This window comes from Thamnophis elegans, chromosome 1 (assembly GCF_009769535.1).
Source record: "Thamnophis elegans isolate rThaEle1 chromosome 1, rThaEle1.pri, whole genome shotgun sequence".
Classification (NCBI taxonomy): domain Eukaryota; kingdom Metazoa; phylum Chordata; class Lepidosauria; order Squamata; family Colubridae; genus Thamnophis; species Thamnophis elegans.
In genome coordinates, this window is record NC_045541.1 from 126,135,836 (window position 1) to 126,156,078 (window position 20,243).

The 20,243-nt window shown below is 35.7% G+C and overlaps 1 protein-coding gene across 1 annotated transcript; it reads left to right on the forward strand.

Moving 5' to 3' along the window:
* Window positions 1-1,242: 1,242 nt before the first annotated feature.
* On the forward strand, window positions 1,243-19,089 carry COCH (cochlin). The gene is made up of 11 exons (XM_032213670.1): window positions 1,243-1,267; window positions 3,791-3,854; window positions 6,397-6,591; window positions 9,240-9,373; window positions 10,536-10,598; window positions 11,024-11,068; window positions 11,153-11,300; window positions 14,812-14,915; window positions 16,048-16,274; window positions 17,260-17,776; window positions 18,638-19,089. The coding sequence occupies exons 1-11, from the start codon at window positions 1,243-1,245 to the stop codon at window positions 18,811-18,813; spliced, it is 1,698 nt and encodes a 565-aa protein (XP_032069561.1). The 3' UTR covers window positions 18,814-19,089.
* Window positions 19,090-20,243: the final 1,154 nt, after the last annotated feature.

Sequence of the window (20,243 nt, forward strand, 5' to 3'; positions counted from 1 at the left end):
CTGTAGTCTCCCATTTGTCCACCACAAGGCTTCAATGAAAGCAAAGGGAGCTATCCCAGGGGCCTAGATAGGTTGATGACGCGAACTTCAACCTTTGGCTACGATAAACAAAACGACGTAAAAAAAAAAAACCCTCTTCTGAAATGTCGCAGAGGTCGGGTCAGCCATAGGGACTACAAGCCTACAGTTAAGATGGACCAATTCTCTAAACTCCATTTAGTGCATCGCCAATTCACGAGGGAGAATTTACGGAGGGGCCGAGACGGACCTTCGTTCCTTTATGCCTTTCACCCGACCTTAAGCAAAAAAACCGCGGCAAATAAACGCACAGGACACGAGCAGCGTGGGTGGGGTGGGGGTCCCTCACCCTCATTCAATGGGACGGGAGAAGAAAACGCGGGCTTTAAATGGTGGCAGGCGAGCTCTCCGTGCCGCGAAGCGCGCGCTTCAACAGCGCGAGGGATGCAGTGCACCTGTTGGCTCTGGGGAATTCCTCACAAGCAGCGGCTGCAGCTGCCAAAAGGCCCGAGTCCGGCGCACCCTAGTGGGCCTTGGCGCCCTGCCTCCCTTCTGGGACAACCGCCTTCTCAGCCCACCCAGGCCGACCAGAGCCTGCCCAGCGTTGCTCATGCGCCCGGGGGGTATTTAAAAGGCAAAGCGCACGCAGGAACCGGCGAATACCCCGCGCGGCTCCATCAAGCTTCCACCTGCGACCGCCTCATCTCTCTCTTCTCCGCCAAGCCTTCACGCCTTCTCTCCCTGACGCTTCATTGAACGGGGCCGTATTTCCACACATACACATACCGGTTCTGCATCTTCCCAATTCTCTTCTGGGGTGTGTGAGCCCTTGCCGACCGGGAGCCAGAAGAAAGCCCACCCCTCAGCCCAAAGGTATTGCGTCCCCCGCTTCGCGCCTCTTTTCACTCTGGAGAGGACGAGAGAATGCCTCCCAGAGTTTACCCGTACCCTGACGGCGCCCCTTCTCTCTCCTTAGGTGCTTCCATGGCGCCCGTCGTGCTCTTCCTAGGTGAGTATCTAGCGCTCTGTCCCCTCGCGACCATTGGAGAGCGGCAAGCAAGCAAGCGCCTTCCGCGGGGGTGAAATAGCCGAGGGGAGAGGGAGGCTCGACGGCAAGCTCTCTCCTGCCTTCCGAGCGGCTTGCTTGCCTCCCCCCACCCCAGGGCTTCGTGTAAGCCCCTTCCTTCCCCGCCTTTGATTGCAGGTGTCATTTTGGCGGCCGGGATGGCCAAGAGAGTTGAACGTTCCGGTGAGTTCAGAAACATCTTCGTCGGTTACGGCTTTCCTCCTTCGTTGTAAGAATGGCAAAGCGTCTTTATTTCCCCGCCTTCAGAACATTTTCTTTGACGTTTGTTCCTAGGATCTCTTTTGATTTCGGTGTTCAGTTTCTGCAGTTTCTGCTATTTAATCTTAATCGTTCTAGCGCCAGGATGTGGCTTCCTTTTTCTTCAACTCAAAGAAACCGTTTTTAAGTGTTAAATTACTGTATAAAAGGAAATGCAGGATTATTTCTTCTCCCCTCCCCAATGCATGATAAAATATCGAATAAGGGACTCTGTTTTTGCTTTAACCGAGATACAGCAATTAAGAAAGTCATTTTTTGCTTTGGTATAAAGATAAAGTTACATTAAAATTATGTGGGAACATAGCACAGTTGCAGGTTTTTTATTATAGATGTTTAAGAACCAGCATCAATGGAGAAGAAAGTGGCTGCATTCAACTTTTCCTAAATTATAAAATTTAAAATCCAAAGATACACTTTTGCCATACATAATACTTCAAAGGCAACTTTGGAATTCTGAAACTTACCTGCTAGCTGCTCCTTTTATAACTAGTTAAAGTACTTTAGAACATAAAGAACTTTATGCTAATTTCTTTTGAAAAGTGATTTTTCCAGTTAGAATATTTGTGAAATTAAAGTACAAAAATTGATGGGTGCATTGTTATAGAAATTAGGGGGGGGCTTCAAAAATGGTATAGGAAAATGAAACATATGTTCCACATGTATCAACCTATTCTTTCCATTATTAGGATTACATTATTTTATTAAGTCAGCATTTCATTTCAATCTTTAATCTCTATTATTTTTCATAATAGAGATAGACAATGGGCATACTTGTTATGAGTTGCAATTTTGGGGTCCACGTTTGAATTTTATCTCTGTGTTGTTTTTTAAGTCACTCTTTCTTTTGCTATTTCTTTTTTTTCTAGTGTAAAGCTGATGAACTGAGTTTCTTTAATGTTGGTCTGATTCAGGCTGAGGCCTTTGCGAAGTGCTAAAGATGATTGAGTTTTTAATAATTTAATAATTTTATTAAATTTGTCAAAGAATAAAATACAAATCAAAATGAATGAAATTAGTCAAACTTTACTATTAGACTTAATGGACAAGGACCTTGAAAAAATCTGGTACCTCCCTATTATATATGTTGACAGCAACAAGAATGCTTTATGGACAAAAATTGAAATATATTCTAACTCCCACAATAGATGAATGACTAGAAAAATAGAATGGAACTAGCAGAGATGGCTAATTAACTGCTCTAATCAAAGAAAAGAGTATATTGAACTTGGTTTCTACATGGAAGCCACTTCTGGATTTTGTGCTTGAGTTGAAAAAAAATGAAACTTTGGCTTGGGTTTTGCTGATTAGATAAGTTTGTTTTCTAGAAATAGCTAGCATGTATTAAACATATAAATATTTTAAAAAGTTGAAACTGTAATGCTATTATTTTATTCTGTGCTTAAAAAGAGTCGGAAGTCAATTCTTTTCTTTCTTTTTTCCCTTTACCCTACAAGATAATTGTTGTAGAAGAAATAAACTCTGCTTTTATAAGTGAAGAAAAGTATTCTGAGTTTTTCCATACAATTCTAAGTTGTATCGAAGAATAGAGGCTTTATGTATCATCAATGAATTGGCTGTTACTGTAAAGGAAACCAACTCTTATCAGTTATAGTGTCTTGTATTTATAGATAGGTTTTAAAAATGTCATAGAGGTAACATGCAGATAATTACAATAGAACCCTCTTTTTATGATTTTATATTCATTCCTATAACCTCCTCTACTATTGATTTGTGAATTGATGATCAGGTTAAATATATAAAGTTGGTCCAGAATGTGATGTGGCACATAATATGAACTGCTATCAGGCATGAAAGACCAGGTCTACGCAGGAAGGTTAAATTAAGCTGATTTATTGCTAAAAGCACAGGAATCTTATCAACTAACGGTCAGCACCCAGTTAGAGTTAGATAAGGGTCAACACCACTCAGGTAGGTTTGGTGTTTGTTCACTTTGTGGCTACGTAGGGATTCTAGTCTGATCTCTCTTTTTATTCTGCCCCTAGGTTCTGCCATTCCTTTTCCTACAACTGTAATGCCTCCTATGTTTTTTTCCCAGATGGCATTCAAGGTGCTGGTTATAACATTTAAATCCCTATATGGAATGGGGCCAGGTTAATTGTGGGACCGTCTCTTTCTTATCTAACTAGACCAGATACAGTAGATATGCTCCAGGTCCCTTTCCTTAAATATGGGTATTTAAGTGGGTCCTATGACATTATGCCTTTTCAATTGGTAGCCCCTGCCTTGTAGAACACATTCCCTTTAAGATCCAGCAGGCTTCCATTCTCTTAATCTTCAATAGACAGAGCTGACTCCTCCCCCAACTTTGAAACCTAAAGATTATGGCTTTGGCTACATCAGAAGATGATGACACTGCGTTTTTACACTTATTGCTTTCAGTTTTTTTATTATTTATGACTTCTCTAGGAATAACTTGTAAACATTGGGTGTTTACAGAGCTTATAAATAAAATAGTTGAGGTATCGATAAGGTACAGAATTGCAAAATAGTTTAGATCATATGGATTTTAATATGTATGATGATCATTATAAACAACTTGGAATGGGATAGGAGACAGAACCAAATTCAAAGCAAAACTAGAATTTCAAATACCTTTAAATACAATTTTCTGCCATATTTAGATACATTAGTAGATATCATAGAATTCAGAATGAAGAATATTATTCTTGCCTAGTTTGCACTGTATTAATTGATCATTGATATAATTCCCAATTCAGTTATAGAACTGAACAGGCATTCTAAAGAATTAAATATAATAACAAAAACCATATCATATCATATGAATTAAACTAATATTTTACAAATGTATTACAGAAAAAAAATACAAACAACTGATCAGTGTCTTCATATTATCTCGTAAATCATTATGGAACACATATGTCATTCCACTTTTTATAATTGGAAATAAAATAGAAATATATATTTTTAAGCAATAAAAATAGTGGTGCATTTAGGTGGAAGAACATAGACTTTAGAAACACTGTATTTTGCAACTTTTTATTCAATATCCAGAAGAGTGAATTGATATTCCCAGTCATTCACTAATAATTAAAGTGATTAATAATTATAATTTATTGCAACATAAATAGATCCTTAAGGCTTTAGTATAATTATGATAAAGTATTAAGACATGTGCTAAATTTCCTCTTGGTTACCACAATTTGGATTGTCATATTTCTCCCCATCATTATTATTGTATTTCAAAACTTTAATATTTTTTTAACAACTGAGAGAGAAGCATACTCCTCTAACAAATACCAGATTCCTGAAGTGTGTGGAACTGGACTGCAGTTTAAATGTATCATTACTAACTGTAACCATTACAGTGAAATTATTTAATTAAAAACAGAAAATCAACAGCTATACTCCAAAATAATGGAGGCATAACCAGTGCATAACCAGTAATCAGCCCCACAGCAAAAGTTTAAAAGAATTAAAATATATCATGCAACTAATGTTGAAATTACAACCAGAGACATCAACATAGATATTTGCCAACATATACAAAGCAACAGGTTTTCTTTGAAGCTGCTGTCTTCCTTAGGGAGCCTGCTTCTCTAGTGCAGGATGTACCAGACAAGGAATTTCAGAGAATACTTGAGAATTAACTGACCCATTGCATTTTTAGAAGGCTGCAAACAGATGACAAATTAAAAAGAATATCTAGCAAGAAGCCTGTCTTAAAGACCTAAAATTCTTGGAAAAAGAAGTCATTATGTTTTCTGAAGACCAAATTAATTATGTGTTTGAAGTCTCTGTGTGTGTGCGTGTGCACACCCCTTGGAAGTCAGTAAAGACTCTTGTAGTTTTCTAGACAAGACTTTAGAAGTTGCCTGTCATTGCCTACTTCTTAGGGCTGAAAGAATGACTGGGCCAAGGTCACCCAGCTGATTTTGAGCCTAAGTGGGACTAAACCTCACAGATTTCTAGTCTGGTGCCTTTAACCACTAACCAAGCTGGTTGTCTATTTTAATGCAATGAGGTTAAATACACAAATTAATATCAAACTCAACTTTTGTGTTTCACGATGGTCAACTCCAAATTATATAATGTGTTTTAGGAACCAATTTTATATTGCTTTTCAAATTTTCTATAAATCATGAATTGTAATTTGGTCTACTGATCATTTTTAGGGAGGTAAATTCAACAGACATGAAAAGATGAAAATAATTCTTTTTCAAAAAAAAAGAGTTGAATAAATATTTATGCTCAATTTAAAAAGGTCATAATTTTAATTTCTTATGACAATAAGACCAAAAGTCCACTGGATGGCTATTGCAGTTACATCTGCTGTGAAAGGCTGAATAGCATTTTTGAATATTTTTTTTCCTTTTCTATTCAAGCAGTTTAGCATACTGGAAGCATACAGCAAGGATGCCAAGATATAGTTATAGTGTTTGGAACCATATATGTTAAATATTTTTCCAAAGGAATACAATACCTATAAACAGTCCAATTTACACAAGAATCCCATTGGTTCTTGTAGTTTCACCAAAGTATTTAAAATTATCTCTACAGAAGGATAGGATCAGACTTTGTTTTATTAAATCTTTAATTAATCTAATGTCATTGCATGAGGTGTAAGATATAGTGGGTTTTATAATAAACCTTTCATCAAACACTAGAAAATTTAATGCATGTATTGTAAACTATAAAATAGATAAAAGGGAACAGCATGCAGGAAGGAAAAGAAGTAAAAGAGACTGGTCAGGACTAGCATATCACTATAAGGAAGATACTTTTTAATTTACTTATTAAAATTAAAGAGAATTATTGAAAAAACAATGTTTAAATTTGTATGTGTGAATTATGGTAATTTTATGCCTCTGAGTCTTTATCTCAGCTCTGGATAGGGAAGTTAAAAAAAATCAGTATACTGGAACAGTATGGTAAGTTAGTCTATAACCTTTCCTGAAGAGGCTTTCATCATTCAGTGGATTCATCTGAAATGATAGTAATGCAAAATATAATTATATGTGGATGTTTTGCATGTATTGTGCTGATATTTCCAGGAAACTTGTATTATATATATATTTAATCTACTCTGTAGCCCCCACTGTTATTACATGTTTTACAAGAGGATATGATCTTAGAAAGGATCCAGCAGATGTCATCTGTCCAGCAAATTGTCATATATGGCAGTTCTATGTCTATGGAAACATTGAGTATGCCTCTGAATCTAGTATCTGTGGAGCTGCCATTCACAGGTAAGATTTATTATCAACCATGCAATAGAAATTATGAATGAATAGTAAGACTGATAGGAAATTAAAGATTAATGGAACATGTAACTGTGTATGGCCTGAAAGCACAGGAAGAATTAAAATAGATCTTGGAAGAATTAAAATAGGAAAAAATAAAATAAAATAAAAATTTAAATTAAATTGAATTAGATCATGGAATTCATAAAATGGAAATAATTAAATAAAAATAATTAAACTAGGAAGAATTAAAATAGATCTTGGACTGGTATCTGGCTAGGAATTAAATGAGAACCCTTTATAATTGTAGTTTAAGTCTTTGAATCAAGAGACTATAACAATAAAGTAGTAAAGAGAGATTTCTAAATTTAACTTATGCTTTTATTTAATAAATATTGAATTAAGCAATTCAACACAAAAGCTTCAGAAACTCCATTTAATGTTTCCCATCTACCTTCTAGTTGAATGTCACCATGGTATCTCTCTCTCCTGATTTAATAATGTGGCCAATAATGTAATCATGTACTTGGTCACAATGATCCCTGTCTCTTGTGGCCTCTCTCTCTCATCCTTGTTGTCACTCATTCTTCTCTTCTTTGTCTATATTCTTTAAAATTCAGCCAGCTTCTCTACTCTGAATACTCTCAATTCTTTGATTGAACACTTTCATTGTCACTTTCTCCATCCCCCTGCCCCCATTCATGTCATTGTAAAAAAATTGCCATAATATGCCATACAAAGCCTTGTTTAATTTGCTCTCATGGCAATATTACCAGATCCAGGACCTGTTGCTCAAAAGTGTTGCAAGAAGGGATATATCGAGTTCATATTTACCATCGTAAACTCAGTCCAACTTCTATTTCTTAATCTCTCACATCAGAATGATGCAGATGTTATTTTGTATCATGTGCTCATTAAGCGAAAATCATGTAAAACCTAATACATGAATGCATGAGGTAACGTAATTTCTGATCTAAGAAGTTAAGAAAAGGAAGGTGGATGCATTTTTCAAAAGTTAAATTGGTTTAAAGGAAGAAAGTACAAATATAAAAACAATAATTGAATCATTGTATTCTGGACAGCCAACTTTTAAAATCATGAAGTTTTCAATGAATAAACATTCCCAATATTTTTACATTACTTGCATATGATTCAGCATTGGTGAACACATTGGATTGATGTAAATATCTCTAGATATAAGAGGAATATGAGAAAGTATAGATATATAAGGGCAATAATGTTAGCCTACCATTAGAAACAGTATGTTTTTGTAGGATAGAATAGCATGCTATGTATAGAGAGATATGAAGATGAGGGAAAAAGTCAGAACCTGAATATTATAAAAAGTATTATAAAAACAAAAAGGGAAAAAGCATTTCTTGAGCTCTTGGAAATCACATCATATTAGGAAGAGATTCAGGGTGACTGTTCCCTGACATATGGGATATACGAAGAAGAGAGGAAAAACAATCACACTTGCAAGATTCTGTTAATATAGTCTGTCTGAGTAAAATTTAATTCTAATCTAACAGAGTTTGTTTTCTGGTCTGGACAACCTTGAAGGATTAAACCTAAATATCTTCTGAAAACAATGACTGCTTAGATCTTCTCCCTTCTACTCAGCTATGTTCAGATTTGGCATGAAGCTCATGAGATAGGCATCTAACTCTCCTTGTTCCCCAGGCCATTGTCTCTGCAGAGCTCCACTTCCAGTGTGTATTTTGAATGAAGCTTTTAGCTTAAGTATATTAGATGAAATTCAACTCACAGTGACTTTTGCTCTTTTCCTAGATTATTCAAATGAGTCCATTTCTTTGTCCAGTTCTTGTATGTATGACATGCATATATTTAGCTACTGTTCATATTTTTAAGATGATGTTTTAAATGCTTTGTGAACATAGTTTTTTTGGGTGCAAGGGCGTATTTTTAAAAAATATTTGGATCACAGAATTGTAACACTTTATGATGTCATTGGATTTGGTATAATGTACTTTTAGACCTTCCACAACAGCTAAGAGTTCAGAATGTTCCTGTGAGTCTCTAAAAATAGAAAGGTTGGCCTGTCCCACTGGAGGGGGAAACACTCAGCAGACTCTAGAGCAGGGGTGTCAAACTCGATTTCAGTGAGGACCACATCAGAGTGGTGTTTGATCTCAGAGGAGCTGGGGGGGGACATATGAGCTCAACGTCACTTGTGTCAGGACATCTGTGGACTGCCCGAGCAGTCCTCCTGTACTCCATTTTCGCTGGCAGAGGGTTGCAGGAGGCCATCGTAGCCAAAAATGGAGCTCAGGGGAGCAGGCAGAACCCTCCTGAGTTCTGTTTTCGCAGAGGCACCATGAGCCACTCCTTCGCTGTTTGCATGGGCCAGATCTATGCACCCCGCTGGCTGGAGTTTGACACCCCTACTCTAGAGGTTGCAAAAAAGTGCTGTGAGAACAACATGCAGACTAAGTACTGCAACTTGCCATATCCATTTTATGATTAAGCATGCTTATGAACCTAGGCAATTGGCTCTTATTTCACAATGTCTGACATGTTGATGGAGCAGTTCTTACTTTTAGCATGAACAAATGTGGCATGCTACAAAGAGTAGTAGTTGTATGCACTTTATTTGTACAGTACTTGCCTTTGAAAATCTTATTTTTCTGCAGAGGTGTGATCACCAGTTCAGGTGGGGCTGTAAGAGTGAAGATGTTACCAGGGCGTGGAAACTACTCTGCAATATATGCCAATGGAATCCAGTCCCAACTCTTCTCTAAGTCAAGATCATCATTTTCAGTAGCTAGTAAGTGGATGATTTATTTTCTCAAAAGTTTTAGAAATTAACCCAGCATTTGAGATAATGAATTTTGTAACTGAACTATTCTTGGTGCTTAACTATTCTTGGTATTTAAAAAACTATTCTTGGTGTTTAAAAAAACTCAAACTCTTCCTTCTGGTTGCTTGGAATGAACCTGTGTTCAGAAGAGAACAACTTTATTCCAAATATATAAATGGTATAGTTTTTCTCATATTTTTTTCTTATTGCCCTTTTATCAAACAAAAATGGTTCAAACGTAATTTACTATTCCAATTCCTTGATTAATTTGAATGTCCTTATATGACATTTTCAGACATGGAAATAACATAAAATACACTCTTAAAGTGTAAAACACAGAGACGTGTTTGGTTGCAGAGACCTCTCAGCTGTAACTCGAATTTAGAGCATATATTTCAAATATGTGTAGCTTTTATTCTTCTTTAGGACTCAACTTTCCTAAAGTTGTGTCCTTGGCTCCCAATAGCCAATTCATATTTGATCAAAGCAGAAATTGGAAGCTAAAGCAAATTGTTGTTACTTTCTGTCTTATTAGACCCTTCAACTCTATTGGAATGTTAGTTAGAGAATGTCCAAGAGAAAGGGAGAACTCCATGCTGGCTCCAACCTTCCTCTCCTTTTCCATGTCAGAAATAAGCTTCTGTGATGGGAAGTATTTGGTCTTCTGTAACTGTAGTCTCCCTGTGTGGTGTAGAACTATTTGCAAAATATTGTGGAAAAGGCTGCGTGCTTTTATAGAGGTTTAACTGTAGTACAAGGATGATGAGATGTGTATTTTGATGATTTTACTATGTTACATTAAATAGAAAGAAAGTATGGGAAGTGGTGCTCAGATATAGGACATATCACAACATCATAAAGATGTGCAACAATACATTTTTAACTGTAGTTTTTCTACTATTTTGATTCTGGTAATAATATACTTTCAACAAGAGACTCATAGAAGGATGAAGGAAGAGGATGTAGAGAAAGAGGAAAATGCTTCTTTGAGATTTAGCACAATTTAGATTTCAGCTTGCTTGTAATTTACTTTCCTAAGCAAAATTGGAATAATTCACAAACTCAACCTCTTTTTACCTCTTTTGAGAGCAGGGCAATAAATTTCTTTTATTTTTCAATGTGATAATAGGTGTTAAAGGTGAAGCCCTTGAAGCAGCTGGACATCCTATTTCAACAGCACGGCCATTTGCAGGTAAAAAAAAATCAATAAAGAACAAGTCTTTTTCCACCAAAAGCTTCTCAGGAAATAAGCAATTTTGCATTTATTCTTCCATTTTTCTAAAGTATATTTAATAGTAGGAAGAATCCCAAAGGTGCTTTTGTAAAGGCAACTGGACTTTCCTGATACAATTCTTGAAACTGAAGAAGCTTCTTAGATGAGAAGCAAAATGTTTTCAAAGAAGGAAAAAAAACCAAGAAAATTTTTCAAAACACCTTTGGGACATCCATGTCTTAGATGATTGAGAGTCACCAAAAACAATACATATACATATTTTCCCATGTACAAGAGATAAGGATGCATAGAAGAGGGCAGACTATCTTCAGGTTTACTTGATAACACATTAGTGTTTATATCAAAATATAGAAGGTTAAATTATCTTTGTTTCTTTTTTTGAGGAAAACGACCTAAAAAACCTGTTGTGAAAAAGTCTGGAAACAAAGGTAAGTTATTATCATATACCACATAAAATAAATCTCTAAAATTATTGTATCATTTTGTTAATAAACTATTTTTCATGTTCATAGATTGTCAAGCCGATATTGCTTTCCTGATTGATGGAAGCTACAATATTGGGCAGCGCAGATTTAATTTGCAGAAAAACTTTATTGGGAAGGTGGCAATGATGCTGGGAATCGGACCTGAAGGCCCACATGTGGGAGTAATACAAGCCAGGTATGAGAAATACATTCTTTTTCGTATATTATTCCTTCTTAAGCGCTATGATTTATAGCATTATGCTTTGCTTAGAATCTTAGAGTTGCAACTGACCATTTGGACTATGCCCAATGGAGAAATCAAAATCAAAGTGTTTGTGGTAGAAGCTTTCCTTGAGTTTCCTTTGATGTTGCCTATGTTTTTTCTATATTTCCCATTTTTCTTTAATGCAGAACTCTTAAATACTTAAAAACTCAACTTTCCATAATTTCCAATTCCACAAAATAGATACTGCTATTGTTATTGCAAAGTGCAGAAAACTCTAATCGGGGTATTTTATAGTTCAGTAACCATATCTAGCACACTGCTGTTGGAACTACATTCAACAAAACATTGTAGTAGAGTTTTTCTCTTTAGCATTTCAAGCTTGCTGCAGATTCTGCTTTGATCAAATCCTTGTTCCTTGAACTTCATAATGAGGAGTTGGAATGTAGTGCTCTGCTAATAGTTTTAGCCTTGGGTGTGAATGAATTTTAGGTTAAATAACAAAACATAACAAGTCTCCTTATTTGGTATAGTATTTTCAAATGGAATTCAATGCCAGAGCAGTTCTCTTTAACGTAAAAGTATTTTAGGAATGTGCTGCATACAATAGAATAAAAATTTTATTTGGATATGAATCTGGGATCATCGGTGTGCAAGTGTCTTCTATGCCATTAACAAACAGGATAAAATATATTTCAGATCAGTGGGAGATTTGTATTCATATTCCTGTTTCTGGCCTGTGATTCAGCCTTCTAGATTGATAATTTTCCAGTTTTAGGGGTAAGAGGAATCCTATAATTTATACTTTCATTCTTGTAAAAGTTGCAATGGCTGTGAGAGTCAAAAGTGTAGGATATTTCCCTGCAACTGTTCCCAAATAATAGATTCTACTATCCTCACTACCTATTACCAAAACAATGTTGGTTACTTTAGGAACAAAATAAAAATAAGCAGATTTTAAAATACACATAGAATAAAATGCCCAAAACATCTGGAAGAGTTTAGCTGCTTATTACCAAGTTGATGGGTTAGCCCATAAAACTTTCAGACACAAAAGAATTACTGCAATTATATTTGTTGACCACATGAGGACCACAAGTGTTTCATCCAAGAGAATTAATAGAATCTAGGCTCCAAAATGAACATTTTTTTAAAAAAAAACTTTTATAGGGAGCCAAGGAAAGTTTCATATTTTAAGGCAGTTAATAGTGGAAAAACACTGACAAGTGATTAAGGCAGGACAAGAACTAAATTGAAAATAGCACTTCTTAAATTAGATGCATTTTTGCTTGACACCTATCCAATGATTATGGTCCATTTGCAGTATTATAGTGAGGAAAATCAGAAAAATAGGCTTAACAGGTGTTTGGCAAAAATGTATTGAAATGAACCCAATACTTTTTAATACATAACTTTGCTCTGGGGTAACTACAAAGATTAAAAAGGAAAAATACATTCTTGTGTTGACTACATGCATGCACTTTTCTTGGCAATGTTAGGAATGGCAGGGTGCTGCAGTATGTTTATAACAAATTATGACAGGAGAGAGATCAGGCTTTCTTCTTCCACATTTTTAAACGTTAGCTCTTTTTCTTTTTTATCCCCACTTGATTTCCTACAGTAGAGTTCTGTTTTTTGAGCCTTGAAAGTTTCTCTGTTTAACTACCTTTATTCTTCACTTCACCTCTCTGTTCTTATTACTCCCTAATTATAGCTCAATTAACCCTTTCCTGACTCTTTCTGCTTTACAACACAACCCATGACTTTTTATTATTTTTAGTACATGTCTGTCTTTTTCTCTTAGTTTGTTCTCTCTTACAAAGGTGCATTTGTATAGCTGCATTACAGAATTTGTCTTGTAATCTGTGATAGTTGCAGCAACGAAAAGAAAGAAAGAAGGGAATCTGCAGTTTGTTCTATTACTCTGACCTGGAAGTATTTTGTGGCACGGGGAGGGAACACTGTGACTGACAGGAGAGATAGGACAGAAAGTAAGGGTGATAGCCCTGACAGAAATATGCAAAGAAAAAACCTGTTACTTAGGCAAAGGGGTCTAAACCTCTTTTTTTAAGTTCTGGGAGACAATATAGTTTTCAGAAACAGCTAGACAAGTGCCTCCCTGATTGACTAAACAATAAGAAGGAAGAGAGGTAAAGCACAGTCTTACAAGATGCTGTTATTGCTGGCAAAAAGTATAGTTCTTGTCTTCTTGTGGAGATGATTCTCTGCTCTGTGGTCTATCTCATGATGGTTTCCAATAGAAGATAATAATTGTAACTCAGGGTTGAACTGTAGGGTCCTTGGTGCTCTCCGAGCTTGATTATTTTCTTGCAAATGTTTCATTATCCAACTAGAAAACATCATCAGTGCCCTGGTAATTAACAGATTAACAGAGTTGGAAGGGATCTTGAAGGTCATCTAGTCCAACCCCCCACTCAAGCAGGAGAGCCTACACCATTTCTGACAAATGGCAGTCCAATTTCTTCTTGAAAGTCTTAAGAGATGAAGCTCCCACAACTTCCGAATGCAAGCTGTTCCATTGGTTGATTATTCTGTCAGAAAGTTTGTTTCTAGGTTGAATCTCTCCTTGGTCAGTTTCCATCCATTATTCTTTGTCTGGCCTTCAGGTGCTTTGGAAAATAGCTTTACCCCCTCCTCTCTATGGCAGCCCCTCAAATATTGGAACACTGCTATCATGCCACCCCTGGTCCTTCTCTTCACTAAACTAGCCATGCCCAGCCCCTGTAACCGTTCTTCATGTTTTAGTCTCCATTCCCCAATCATCCTGGTTGCTCTTCTCTGCACTTTTTCTAGAATCTCAACATCTTTTTTATAGTGTGGTGACCAAAACTGGATGCAGTACTCTAGGTGTGGTCTTACTAGGGCTTTATAGAGTGGTATTAGTACCTCACTTGATCTTGATTGTATCCCTCTGTTAATGAAACATAGGTTTGCATTGGCTTTTTTGGCAGCCACTGCACACAGCTGGCTAATATTTAGCTGGTTGTCAACTAAGACTCCAAGATCCCTCTCACAATCACTGCTATTAAACCTGGTTTCACCCAGTTTATATGTGTACTTTTGGTTTTTCTTACCTAAGCGTAGGACTTTACTTTTCTCTACATTGAATTTCATTTGTTAGATAGGCCCAGTGTTCAAGTCTGTCAAGATCCATGTGGATCTTGAGCCTATCTTCTAGGGCAAAAGGAGGAGGAGACGGCAGAGAATGAGATGATCATATAGTGTCATCAATGCAATAAACATAAATTTGGGCAAACTCTGGGAGACAGCAGAGGACAAGGGGGCAGATGATATGGCCATGCTATGGTCCATGGTCTTTTAAAGAGCTGGGTACAACTTAACAACTGAAAAACAGAAGCAAATGTTGAGTCAAGTTATTTTTTATATAAAAAGTGAATGAGAATTGTATTCACATCCTAATTGTTGCATGCCACACATCTTAGTTCATGTGTTCTTTTCCCAGTGATTATCCAAAAACTGAATTTTATCTGAACAACTTCACTGCTTCAAAAGATGTTTTATTTGCGATAAAAGAAATAGCTTTCCAAGGAGGCAATTCCAATACAGGTAATTCTTGTCCATGCAGGTCAAATATAACAAATATTTTATAATATACTATTAGAATTCTTTTGTTTCAAACTTCTAACTGGATGAAACAGTGCATTATAGGACAAACCTTTTTCAATCAAGGTACCATAGATGAACTTATTTGCAGACTGCATTAAAAATTTCCCACATGTGACTCCTGTGGAATTGAAATTTGACAAATTTCATAAAGTGTTTTATGACATAAAAATTATCATAAAACATTTTATGACACAATACAAAACATCATAAAACATTTCCTGTGGTCAGCTCCTGATGTTTGATTATGCTATACGTTTAACAGGGGTTACTATCAAGGCAGATACATGTGTGAAATATCTCCTTACATGTTTAGATTTTTTTCAATATATTGAAAAAAGAGAGGGGGGACACAGAGGGATAGAGACAAGGAAGATTTTTTATGTTCACTGCCAGTTTCCCATAAGAAATTCAATAGGGAATCTGACAGGAAGTTGGAAGTGGCTCTCACTCCCACTGATTTTTTTTTTGTTGCTTACCTATGGGAATTCTCTATTTAGATAAGGAATTATCTCTGAAACAGTGATCCAACAGAGCAGAGTTTTATGGATTAGTATGGATTAAAATGGATTAAACCTAGCATTGCATGTATAGAGATGTTCATACAAGGAATGGGTCTTTTCCCTTCTCTATTCTTGCATACCCAAGTCCAAATCAGTTCCCCAACCCAGCTAAACAGAATTTGAGAGTGAATAATAGTTATGGGTTATGGTGGGTGGGATGGTTGTTTTTCTCCATTTTTTTGGTGGAAGACTTTCCTTAGTTAGAGGAATTAATTTATCATGTATGAATGAAATTTTCATTTCATCTGAGTTATTGGCACATGTAATACTCTTGGCATTGGAATGACTGTCAAATAATGTTCTAAATAATGAAAATAATTTTATGTAATTTGCACCATCATAAAATGTAAATAGCAGGTGTACTTGTTATAGAAGAAAATTACAAATAATTGTACAATTTATTTTCATGGTAGTTCCTTAAATAAGATCTTTCTTTTTAGATATTAAACACATATTGTGAATTTTATTGTACTGAGAATAATAACATTCTTTTTTTCCTTCCTCTCTATCAGGAAGAGCTTTGAAACACTCAGCACAAAGATTTTTTTCTATTGAAAAAGGGGTACGCAAAGGCATTCCTAAAATCACTGTAGTTTTCTTAGATGGCTGGCCATCAGATAATCTGGAAGAAGCTGGTATATTGGCTAGAGAATTTGGTGTTAATGTATTCTTTGTGTCAATTGCAAAGCCTACATCTGAAGAACTGGGGATGATTGAAGAACTAAATTTTGTTGAAAAGGTAAGAAAAATCTCTACCTGTTTGTATTACTGTACAGTCAGTATAGCCATTTTAGTTCTGATTAAATAGTAGAATATCTTAATACAGAAGTGGGCAACATCAGCAACAAATCACCTTCCTAGCTTTATAGATTGCTAAGAGGATAATGTGGTATTTGATGTCACTAGAAAGCATACAGTTATTTTTTTCATTCCATTTTTCCAGGGTTTGGAGTTTTTTTAAAAACTGGAATTAAAATTGGAATTGGGATACCTCCATCCCTAGCTTTACAAAATCTGAACTAATGCCCTAAACTATCAAAATTTAGTTAATTTAGAAATTTAGAATGTTTTTTTTAGAAAACAGAGTTGGAAGGCACCTTGAAGGTCTTCAAGTCCAACCCCCTGCTCAGGAGGAAACACCATTTCAGACAAATGGTTGTCCTATCTCTTCTTGAAAATTTCCAGTGTTGGAGCATTCACAACTTCTGGAGGCAAGCTGTTCCACTGATTAATTATTCTGTCAGGAAATTCTGCTTAGTTCTAGGCTGCTTCTCTCCTTGATTAATTTTACTGATGAATTTCAACTGTATGTTCTGGAGATACTAGACACAGGTTTTAAGTTGCCCAAACTGAACTTGATAAATATACTTACAATATCTATGAATGTCTCAGTGATCTAAGACATTTTATATCTTCCCTGTAGAGAGACCCTTAATAAATCAACAAGGATAAATCAAGAGGATAATGCCAAATACATATTGACAAATTAAAGGAAAATGAGTAAATGATAAAGGGTGAGGATGGGTGGGAGACTAAACAGCACATCAATCCCTGAAAGGCTCTGGAAGAGCTGGCTCATAAAGGCTTCCTAAACGCAGGATGAGTATTATGCATCACAAGCAAACCTTTGTAGTGTTTGCCAAAACAAGAGTTTTAGTATTACAAAAAAATCTGTTTTGCACATGTGCTATACTCATGCCTTTTTATTTTGCTTTTAAAAACAGGCAGTCTGTCAAAATAATGGATTCTTTTCCTACAACATACCCACTTGGTTTGGTACCACAAAACACGTGAAACCCCTTGTTCAAAAACTCTGTGCACATGAACAAATGTTATGCAGCAAGACTTGCTATAATTCCGTCAACATAGCTTTCCTCATAGATGGCTCTAGCAGTATTGGCGACAACAATTTCCACCTCATGCTTGGATTTATTAGTAATGTTGTCAAATCATTTGATATCACAGATATTGGTGCCAAAATTGCAGTTATTCAGTTCACTTATAATCAGCGCACAGAATTCAGCTTTACAGACTATAAAACAAAGGAAACGGTTCTTTCCGGTGTTCAAGCAATCCGCTATATGAGTGGTGGTACTGCTACAGGAGAAGCCATTACTTATGTAACCAAAAATGTGTTTGCACCTGTGAAAGATGGAGCCAACAAAAATTTTCTGGTAATTTTGACTGATGGCCAGTCTTATGATGACATCCGAGGGCCTGCAACCGCTGCTCATAAAGCAGGTAATATTTATTGTCTCCGTCAAATAAATAATTATTCAACACACCATACTTCAGATCTGAGACATACTTAGCTTGTTTTTTTAATAACAATATTTCTAGGGCCACTCACAGTGATTCTGGGTTGTGTATCAGAATTAAAACAGAAAACAATACTTTAAAATGACAAATAGGTCATATTGGGGAAATTAAATAAACTGTAATTATATATTCACACACACCTACACATACAGAAAAAATAATTGGTGTTTAATTTTATCATGTTGATGAAGTGCTTCAGAAATCTTGCATATAGTTTAATTACATGGTAGACGGGGGGTGGGGGTGGACAGGGGTTGTATAAATAGCTTGATTTCAGATTTTCTCTACAGTACTCCTGATTTCCCACAGTTCACTTATCCACAGTAATGCCTGATGATATAAATGCATATCAAGTGCTTTATGATAAAATGTGAGCGTATCCTGTTTTTACAGTTATCTTTCCCCTGCCCCGCCCACCAAGCCACATACACAGAACCGGTAATATTTTTTTTTTAATCCCACCACTGATTGATGGGCATGGCTCATTTGGATTATAGCAGTTGGAAAGACTCATGATTGAGGACTGATGGAATCAATAGAAAGTTCTTTTTCTCCTGCTATTCTAGTGAAATTCTGCAATCTTCTTGCTAGAATCTACCTCTGGAATTCAAGTAGCACAATCTCTTAGCAAAAGTCCTAAGTCCAGTACTCTATTAATTAGCTCCCTATTTCAGACAATGCCATTTGTTCTGTTTGTATAGATATTAAGCATGTCAAATCCTTTTCTACATAAACTTTAAGCACTCTCAACAATGTTTTTTTTCTTCTCAATGATTTTTAAAGGTATCAACATATTCTCTGTTGGTATTGCTTGGGCTCCACTCGAGGATTTAAAAGATATGGCATCCGAACCCAAGGAAACACATACTTTCTTCACAAAAGAATTTACTGGACTGGAGCAGATTGTGCCTAATATTGTAAGAGCTATTTGCAGAGATTTTTTGGGCTTCAAACAGTGAAGACAGAAAAGACAAAAAGACTGAAGGGGTTTGACTCTAAGTACATCTGCAAAACTAAAATCCCTGGAGTATAAGATGTTCTGTTATTCTAGCACACAGTTACTTGGTGGTGAACTGGCTTACAAAGGGCTTACTGTTGTACTGCCTTTAGGCAAAACTTCAATTAAAATCAGTGTATTTTTTTCTGAATAGAGAACCTGGCTAAAAGTACTATTAGATACTATTTTTAATGTTCTTGTTAACTTTTCAAAGTTGGCCAACTTATCTAATATTCATTTTGTGCACAAAAAATGCATTTGTTCCTGGCACTGTTACTCACTAAACGTTTTGCAAATTAAGGTAGAAATATCCAAAGTACTCTATTAAATATTTATCTTTTTGCTGTGGAATGATGTCCACTATGTAAAAAGAATATTCTGGTGAGTATGCTGTTAATAAACATTGTAATATCTTTGCTAAGGAATGCATATAGCCAGACAGATATTAGTATACGTTTGCAGTACAGTATTACATGGTTCCAAAGACTGCTTTTCAGTTATATTTTTTTAGTATTAAATATTCCAGTGCTACATATAAATTTTGATTTAAAGAACACCTTGATTGTAATTATCTTGGAAATGTCTTTATGATGAATTATTTGCACATTTTTCAAACCATTTAAACATTATTTTACTTATAAAACCTGTTTGAGCTTGAAATTGACAGCTCAGTTAAATTTAACGGTCTGAATTTAAATCCAAATATTTTAAACTATATGGCATAAGCATTCTGCTGAAACTGGTAACCTACAATTATGAAGTTGTATAATTACAATGACTTGCAAAGGAAAAAATCAAAAGCAACTAAGTACAAAGGAATAATATTTATCTGCTAATAGTCTTTAAAAATGTAATTACCAGTATCTTACACAGTGGTACCTTTGGGAGGCATGACAAGTATCAAAAACAAGTAGCAAACATTTTTTCCCCGATAAGGAACAATGTAAATTAATGTGTTCCCAAACCAATTACAATGCATATTTTAAGGCAATATGTATAAAAATAGGGTTGTATATCATTACATGAGGAAAAAGCCTAAAAGTTAATGGTAAAATAAAAACTTCTGTACTGATGAAGAAAACATGCGCAAACATACACAAAATGACCACAGAAGCTAAGACTACAAGGGGACGTGCAAAGGACAAGAGCTACCACATGACTGATGTGTGACCCTTTGATCAGCTGGAAAGGGAGGCAACCAACATTAATAACCTTTAGCCAGTCCCAACAAACAATGTGTCAAAGTGGTCAAAATTTTCTCATCAAAATGCATCAAGTACCAAATTGGACAAGTTTCAAAGAAGTTCTTACGAGGTACCACTGTACGTAAAAAAATCCTGCTGTTTTTGTGTTACCCTAATTGATCTTTTGTTTACTAAAAGCTTTAAAAAA

Excerpts from the sequence above, each read along its gene's own strand:
- COCH (XM_032213670.1), top strand. The coding sequence starts at position 1,243 with ATGGCCAAGAGAGTTGAACGTTCCG. Across the intron at positions 3,855-6,396 it reads ATAGTTGAGGTATCGATAAG|GAAACTTGTATTATATATAT; the intron begins GTACAGAATTGC and ends TGATATTTCCAG. Across the intron at positions 11,301-14,811 it reads GTGGGAGTAATACAAGCCAG|TGATTATCCAAAAACTGAAT; the intron begins GTATGAGAAATA and ends TTCTTTTCCCAG.